At 40.9% G+C, this 9,025-nt stretch overlaps 1 protein-coding gene across 2 annotated transcripts in view; it reads left to right on the top strand.

Moving 5' to 3' along the window:
* Positions 1-8,590, top strand: part of sulf2b (sulfatase 2b) — an 89,249-nt gene extending 80,659 nt beyond the window's left edge. The window contains exons 18-21 of one of the 2 annotated variants that reach the window (XM_036590745.1): positions 2,553-2,676; positions 4,624-4,657; positions 7,799-7,852; positions 8,429-8,590. In XM_036590745.1, the coding sequence (XP_036446638.1) occupies positions 2,553-2,676; positions 4,624-4,657; positions 7,799-7,852; positions 8,429-8,459 (243 nt within the window). In that variant the 3' untranslated portion in view covers positions 8,460-8,590. The remainder of the gene's footprint in view (positions 1-2,552; positions 2,677-4,623; positions 4,658-7,798; positions 7,853-8,428) is intronic. The other variant, XM_036590746.1, reaches the window with a different exon arrangement.
* Positions 8,591-9,025: the final 435 nt, after the last annotated feature.

Below are 9,025 nucleotides of genomic sequence, written 5' to 3'. Positions count from 1 at the left end.
TACCAACAGGGTGAGCCAGTTTGCTACAGCGCCACCCTGAGGCAGACCAGTGCTGCATGTCTAGTTAGTTAAGAATATCAAAGACAGAAGCTCACCGTTTGTGGGTGTAGCAGCTAAACAAGGACCTTTCCCTGAGTTTGCATCTGTTTTTCACAAACAGACAGCATAATGTCAAAATGGGTTTATTTTCAGCCCCCCCACCCATTTTGATTTAAAGGGGCCCAATCAGTGTTAATCAGTGTATTTTGCACCTTGACTGTGGATAAACTAGTCTCCTCTAATCAAGAAACAGTACAATTAGGTTACTACACACTTAGTGCTAAGAGTAACGGGAACTTCCAAGCTCACATCAGGCAAACTTTAAAGAAGTTACTCTGATACTCCACATCTGTATTGGGCTTCAGAGGGGAAAAAAAGAATTAATCTGATTCAATTCTGCAACAAATCTAGCCTGAAACATCACACACTCACATTGTGTGATGTGTTGTTAGCTTTCTATCTCTTCCTGTGGGATAGTAGAGGGTTTGAGTAGTTTGTTCATGATATCCTACTTTTAGATGTTCATCTTGGGTATTAAAAATAGTTTACTCTAAAGCTTCATTGTTACTAAAAATGAAATTTGTACTTGGCAGCGAAGCGCAGTGGCATATTTTTGAATTTGAAGCTACACATATTCCAACGATGTGCCTGGGTACAACAACAACATTTATTTGTATAGCACTTTCTACAACTAGTGTTGTCTCAAAGCAGCTTAACAGAAAAGCAGTTTAGGAAGGATCAAAAGAATAAAAAAGAAAATAAAAGAAAAATAAAAAGGAGTCCATGTATCGACGTAAGGAACTGAATCCGGGTCCAGGCCCCCTATGAGAAAGCCAGAGGTGACAGTGGTGAAGAAAAACTCCCCAGTAAGAGGAAGAAACCTCGCGAGGAACCCAAGCTCAAGGGAGGAACCCAGGCTCAAGGGAGGAACCCATCCTCCTCTGGTCGACCCCGGATGAAGAGAGAATGACAGAGCTAACGAGATTTTATGACAAGATACAAAGAAGCTTAGAGCTTGAACATCTTTCAGAAATATTCTGAATAATCCAGGACAATGTTAGAACGTTCTCATAGGTTCTCTGTCAGTCATGATCGGTGCCAGATGCTGGTGGCTCCACTGTGGTGATTCTAGTCATGCATGCTGACAAGCAGGAGAGCATCATCACGTCTGGCAGGAAGGACAGGAGGAACGGGTGATCAGCCAACGGAGATGGAGCTCTGCTGACTCTAGCAGCTCTGGTGGCTCCCATGTGGGTAGACTTATAAAAGATGCCAGATACCCTGACAGAGCAAAGGACGTTTTTTGTTGTTTTTTTTTCATTTCCCAATCCAAAAACAAAAATGAATGTAAGATGTGGATTCGTCTGGAGGAAACCTCTCCATCAGCTGAACACAGATTTTGTCGAAATGAAGTACTGTGACATTTTGATATGTATTCTCTGTAGTTTCTGAAACATGATTGATTATTCTTGAAAACTTCATTTTAATATGTATAATTTGAGCTTTTTTTGAAGACATAGACCAGGTGAATCACCAGTTATCAGGCTAGCCTTTTAGCATTTGTGTTGCTTTTGCTTGTCTTACACTTCCATGGCAGAAGTAAGAGAAAACAACTTCAGGAAAAAGTCAGGTTATTTTTAAAATGAACCTGTGCATGATCGTGACTACCTAAGCACATACTGCCAGATACTTAACCTCACTAAATCTCACTCACGTTAACATGAACACGGGTTACCAGCATAAACAAGCTGAAATAAGTGATTATTTTAATAACCAATTAAAATGAGAGAATGTAAAAATGAGATATTAAATCAAGTAACGAGAGAAAGAGGTCGTCCAGGGCAGGCTAACCTACTGGAGTTGGAACAGGGGTGATGACCAGTGTATTCGCTCATTGATAGGTCGGGGTGGTGAGAGGGAGGGAAAAACATGCTAAGATATTATTGGTTAGTATCATTTTTTTCCCTGCCACTGGAACGTGATGATGCAACTAAACATCAGATTTATTTATAGGTGCGCAAAAACCAATACACTACACATTTGGGGGAGTCATGGGCTTAAGGTTAGGGAACCGGCCTTGTGACCGGAAGGTTTGATCCCCTGAGCCGACTGTACGTTACTGAAATGCCCTTGAGCAAGACACCTAACCCCTAACTACTCCCTGGACACCGTGGATAGGGCTGTCCACTGCTCCGGGCAAGTGTGCTCACTGCCCCCTAGTGTGTGTGTGTGAGCATTCACTAGTGTGTATGTGGTGTTTCACTGCACAGATGAGTTAAAATGCGGAGGTGAAATTTCCCCGTTGTGGGACCAATAAGGGTCATTTAACTTATTTTGTCTTTTGAATGATATGTCAGAATGGGTTGTGCTTAAAATGACCTATCAAGGTTAAAAAAATGTAAATTTTGTTTTCAGGTTGACTTTAAACAACTCAAATTTGGGGTTAAGAAAAAACTAGACATATTTATGAACTACCATAAATTCTGCAACCTCCTCAATCTCTGTGTTTGTAGCTGGTGAATGCAGTGAACACGCTGGACCGGCACGTTCTCAACCAGCTACACGTTCAGCTCATGGAGCTGCGAGGCTGCAAGGGTCATAAACAGTGTAACCCACGCATTCGCAACTTGGACCTGGGTGAGTTGCACGTGCACACGACACGCAAACACACATCTGCAGAATTATGAACACACACACACTCATACACATACACACTCGTAGCTATCAGCACTCACTAACTGAACATCAACTACACATGCAGAAGGTTTGCTCTCAGACTACACCAAGCACTCTTCAGACTAAAGATGGACCTGAGAGTAGCCACAGTTCCACATCATCATCCTCATCCTCACCCGACCCTGGCCCTGCCTTGCTTTCTGTCCTCCTTGTTTTCATGCAAACAGACTCTTTCATCTTAACTAGCTAAGCTGCTCTGCTACTGAAATAAGGTCTTAAACTTATGCCACATATTGGGTCTTGTGTGACTCAATGAGGTTTGATACCATCATAATGTGTTAAAGTATTAAGTAAATTTTAATTGCCGTCTGCTTAAAAACATAGATTACTATGTCCTTTTCTGTTGTCTCTTTGCTCACTGACCACAACAAAAACAGGTTTTGGATGTGCTGACATTGTTTTGTTGTTGTATAAGGAACTTAATATCACACAAACACAAGCAGTATCCAGTATCCAGTGACCAGGGATCACCGGTCATCTCCACAAAGGGTGTGGCTGCAGGTTTTCCTTCCAATCAAGCCAAAGCACACTTGAATCTACTTGTTTAATCAGTTGGTCTCAGTGTATAAAGGGCCTACGTTTACATTTGGCTTGTATTCATTAGGGAGTTTTTCCCGTGTTGTCCACTTATAACATCTGTGTGGGTTTATGTACCAAAAATGGTTATGTTTGTTTTTTTTACATGACCATTTTCCAACCTTTGGCTCCTACAATCAAACTGTTGTTGTTTATGATAAATAAGCTGTACTGATTGGCTGCCCTGCATTGTGCCTCATTCAGAAAGCACTGAAATACTCTCTAGAACTTCAATGTGAAAGGGCGGGGCTAAACTGCTGTAGGCTGAATAGGTGGATATACGGGGTGATTCAGAAAGATTCATCTGATTTCAAGATGATTTATTTCCCTTGTAAATCATTACAGATCAATGCAGTAAACTGTAAATGGTTTAAATGAGCATAAAGTTTATTATGTAATTGTACAAGGTCTCAGTATGAACCTCCTCCAGCTGTACAGACAACATCAACGCCATAGTCAAACTCATCCCATACTGGATTGAGCATGTCGGGTGTTGCTGCACTCACAGCTCTTTCAGTGCGATTTCGGAGATCATCCAGTGTTGTGGAACCAACGATGAACGCTCTGAGCTGTTGGAGCTTCACTGCCCACGAAAATCACACTGCACAGTTATGACGGATTCACTCTTATTGAAGTGGAGAACACAGAACGCTTTCTGCTCAGGGGTCTCATCTCCTCTCAGACTGAAGGGAGCCATCTTCCACTGACAGTCAGAAACTCTATGACCCCCTCTTTCAATTGGATTGTGATTGGTTCCTAGGAGCCTCATGATTGTAAAATATGGCGCTTTGAAAGGGATGAATCTTTTTGAATCACGCTGTATTTTTTATTAAGAGCTGGTTCTTGTGACATCACAGAAACAGTCATGCATTTTGCAGCATGGTTTCCATATATGGACTGTATGGACTGGGTAGTGAATGGCATGTTTTGAAACGTTGACAATGTTTACACATTACCTCAAACTCCTTTATTTAAAGAACATGAGGGAAATTTGATTTTCCAAGATATGAGCCCTTTAAACAATTAATGAAGTATATGAGTTGCTTTTGCCTGGATAGAATAAAAACCTGTAGCCACACTGGCCCTTTGTGGACAGGACTGATGACCCCTTTAATAGGTAGTCTACAGCAGTACCCACCAACCCCATGTAAAAGTCATGTAAACAGCCTAATTAGCTCAGCAGTTTGCTCTGTTGGTATATAGGAGTGTGTACGTGACTATAACTTGACCTGTCTTAACGCTCTCTAACTAACGATATTGTCTCTTCTTCAGGAGGTAAAGAGAGAAGCAGCTATGATGAATACAGGTATCTTTGCTAACTGAATTTGATACGACTTCAGTAGAGTAGTGTGGCAACTAATTTAGTTGAGTCTTCTATAGCCAGAAATGCACTAATCCATTCAATCAACAGTTTCCTTGCATATGGAAGAACACATGAATGCAAATGAATGTTTTGATTTGCAACACACCTAATAATCAGTCTACGGACTGTAGACGTCTGCTAACAATAAAATGAATGAGAAGACTTTAGAGTGATGAATGAAAAAGGGTTGAATTTTCTGTGCTGATCTGAGATCAGCTGGTTTTGGAAGATTATCAGCAATTTTTTAATGTTGACCACTATGGAGAGATTTTAATGGTAATGACAGCACAGTGAGAGGCCAGTTCAGTTATAAATAGACCACTGAAGTTGTGCCATCATCCTGTAGTCGAGTTCATGCCGATATTAAGAATATTGGATCTAAGCTGTTTTTCTCCATGGAAAAAAAATGAATAACATTTTCAAAAATTGCTGCTATTGAATGCTGTGGTAAACAAAAATAACACTTTTTGCTGTATGTACATTTTTCCCTGGAATGTCGCTAAAACAAAGGAGGCAACATAGGCGCATGAGTCATTCTAGGGAAACGTCCATTTTTGTGTCCCTAGCATTTACAGATACATCACGTTTGAAAAAACATGTTAGGGTTACAATGTATTTATATTTAAAATAAAACAATGTTATTTTAACAATTACACCTTCTTGAGCCGCCAATTTAGCAATATTGGTTTTTAAATCAGTCATATAGAATTCCAAGCACCACAGAAGAGCTCATCCTCACAGTCATGTGTAAAGGATGAGGCCATATTTTGAGGTAAAAAAATGTTTTTCTACAATTTTAACTGCAATAATCTATACATGACTGTGAAATATATTAATTAAATGACATAAAGAAAACAAATGGCAAATAAATATTATAAAATGTATAATGAAAGTTGTGGTCCCCAGGAGTCGTGTCACTGGTGTTACTGCGTAACAAAAAATCTTTTATTTTGAAATAAAAATCACACTAATGACATCACTCGACTTCCTTTTACCTGTTTTCTGAGGATCTATGAAGAAAAGCCCATGGTGAGTCCACTGTGTCTTTCAGTTATCAGAGATTTTCTCATTTAGCTCATGATTTCATATGAAGCTTTTAGCTGAAGTCACTGGTGTGACCGACTTTATTCTGAGGTCATTGTGAAAAAATAGAATACAAATGGATTAAATTCCATATTTTAGTGGATATTCCATGATTGACAACATGTGGTTTGATGCTCTGTAGCAGCCATTTAGTAAAATGCATTTTTCATTAAAAATGTCTCTGGTGTTCCCTTTCTTATGTGTAACACCAATGAGGATCAGTAACACCAGTGACTCCTATGGAGAGATAAAAAAGTGGACATTTCTATAGAATGACCCATATGGCTACATGCAAGTTAACACAGGATCCAGTCACACAAAGGAGGAAACATACACATTACAAAACATTCAGGTCGGGAGCATTTTTGTTTACCACATTTTTCAAAAACAGTGTCCAAGAGAAAACCTGTTTAGACATGCAAGTCCTAATATGGGCCGACTGCAGAATGACTATGACTCCAGAGGTCTTTAGTCTATCCATGCTCCACCCTCAAATGCATTTTTCATAGCAGCTTTGGAAGGCTAGATGAGCTTTACACAATGCTGGTAAACAAATTCCATTGAACCTGATGGGAAACTGTAGCACACAACTTTTTTGTCAAATGATGTACATTTAGAATGTACTAATTAAATTAAATGGTTTTGTATGTGTATGAAAGGTCACACTGCTAAGAGATTGGGAGTACTAACCATGAGCGTGTTGGAAAATCTGTTGTCGTTTCCAGTCTGTCCAGTTTTGATTAGTCACACTGCCATAGTCTCAGTACACTCTCACAAAGTACTGTACCTTTCAGGGTACAAACCCTAACACTAGTAGTAGCCTCAAGTGTATGTTTACAGTACCTTTAGTTTGGGATCATAACTGTATCATATTCTGCTGCGGTTATATTTTATTAAGTTGTTTATAATCTGTTTTGGCTCCAGGCTTTTTATTTTATTTTTCTACTTTAAAAACATGCTGTGAAAAGGTACAATTACGCTTTTTTACCAGGAAAAGTGAATGTGGTGTAAACTCTTTTAAGGGAGTATTTTAAGGGTACGTTAACATTTACACTTTTGAGGGGACATTTACATTGTTTGTACCTTGTGGGACTAAAATCTTACCTGGACAGTTCTTTTTTTTTCCTGACAATGTAGCCTACACTACAAAACATAGTATCTTGTCAGGTGAAATGATCTTAAATCTAGTTGATATATAATTTTGAGATGGTTGTGCACTGGTTATAAGATTATCTAGCTTCTTTGTAGACATTATTTACTTGTTGTAGGTAATTTCATCAAATAAAATGATCTCAATATAGTGGCAGATCATTTTGCTGGTTTAAGCACATTTCTTAAAAAAAGCAAATTTATCTGCCAATAGAATGAGAAAATAAAGTTAAAAATATCTAGAAATAGGTTAAATAGTCTTACATTAAGCTTACAACAATCTCAGCAGGTGAAATATTAGATTTATTGACTATATTTAAGATCATTTTACTTGGCAAAATACCATTTCTTTGTGTGACGTCTTCAACTAATCTTTATGTGGTAAATGTCAACAAAGTCTAGTGCAGTTTCTCATTAGTTTGAATGGGACTTTTCTCTATAAAGCTTGTCCAACACATTTGTGGGTGAAGCATGGATAGGTCAGTTCAGGTTTCAGCATAATTCATTTCTATAAATAATAAGTAAAAAGGAGTTCCTCCTCCTTACATATTGCTCTTAAAGGTACGTTGACAGCTTTTGCTTTACGTGCAGAGGCTACTTCTTAGCAGTCTTCTCCTTCATTTGGTTTAATTCCATAGAGGGCTTTGCACTGTGCACTCCCCCCCCCTCTCTCTCACAATCTCTCTTACTCCTCCTTTCCCTTGCCCTCTACTACCTCTTGCATGTGTCCTTTTCTGCCTGCTGATATGTACATGTTAAAGCTCATGAGCCTTCTGATTGGCTCTCTCTGATCACCTGCTTGAGTCTGGGAGGCGGGGTAACGGTCTGTCTTATCGTTGCTTGTGGCATTAGGCAGTTTCAGCGTCGCAAATGGCCCAAAATGAAGAAGCCTGCCTACAAATCGCTGTGAGTTTGGACAGTTCTGCTTCACGTTCCTTGGGATAGAGTACCACCAAGCCACCACCCGATCTAACCCATCTTTTTCTCTCTTTTTCTCTCTTTCTCTCCGTTTTGTTTCCTCCCTCTTTTCTGACTTAAGTTTTGTTTGGCCTGCATGACACTCTGCTCGTTTGAAAGAGCTTTTCTTTCGTTGTCTGTCTGCATGGAGCCACTCGCAACATGGCTGCTGCTCTCCTGTCATGCATTTCTATATTTGACCACTAGAGGACAGACACACCTCCTCCATCCCTCTGCTCCTCCATCAGCACATCACTTCTCTCAGCTCTCTGGTTCTGTAGGGCTCTGCCTGGAGCATGTATACAACTTCTTTCCACTCTCCAATCATGTGTTTCGTTTCATTTTTCTCATTACTATTTTTTGCTTACTTTTATTGTTCACTGAACTGCAAGCATCAATCCATTCCCATAGAATCCGTGGAATTAAAGTATGCATCGCCCTGTGGATTGAGAAGCTTTCTGTTTTCGGATATAAAACAGAAAATGTGAATGTGTATGTGTGCGTGTGTATGATTTGTACCCCTAGAGGGCAGATTTGGGAAGGATGGGAGGGATAAGAGCCTGGCGGAGGACGACCCGGAAAGCACCCGGCCGTTTCCGTGGGCGACGAACTGGTCCGAACTTGAACCCTTGTACAGACTTGACGAGCACGCCTACGATCTCAACCTCAACTTCACCCTAAGCCTGGAGGACTGGGACCACTTTCGCCACTCTGTGGACCGCATGTTTGCTCTCCTGGACAATGACAACCACCCACGGGACCTAGAGGGTGGGGCCAGAGGAGGAGGAGGAGGAGGAGGCCACGCCCTCGTGTCCTCCACCAGCCGTTCGGCTTCAGTTGCCTACCTGACCACTCTAGCAACACCTGCTTTTCTCCTGAGAAAGGCAGGAGCTGAGGTCCTGAGAGATGCTTTGGGACTGAACCGGGAGACACGCCCTTCTTCCTCAGCCCCGCCCACCTCCTCCTCTTCCCCTTCATTGCATCTCCCCTCCTCTGTCTTGCAACCGGACAGGGGTGCAGACTGGGACATCCCACCAGAGCTGCTGGGGGGTGGGTGGAGAGAGGGGGAGGAGAGAGATAGCGAGGAAGAGGAGGAGGAGGAAGAAGACGAGGAGGAGGAGT

Source organism: Colossoma macropomum, unplaced genomic scaffold (genome assembly GCF_904425465.1).
Source record: "Colossoma macropomum unplaced genomic scaffold, Colossoma_macropomum, whole genome shotgun sequence".
NCBI classification, from domain to species: Eukaryota; Metazoa; Chordata; class Actinopteri; order Characiformes; family Serrasalmidae; genus Colossoma; species Colossoma macropomum.
The sequence above is the reverse complement of the archived record's forward strand: the minus strand, read 5'-3'. Positions and strand labels throughout refer to the sequence as shown.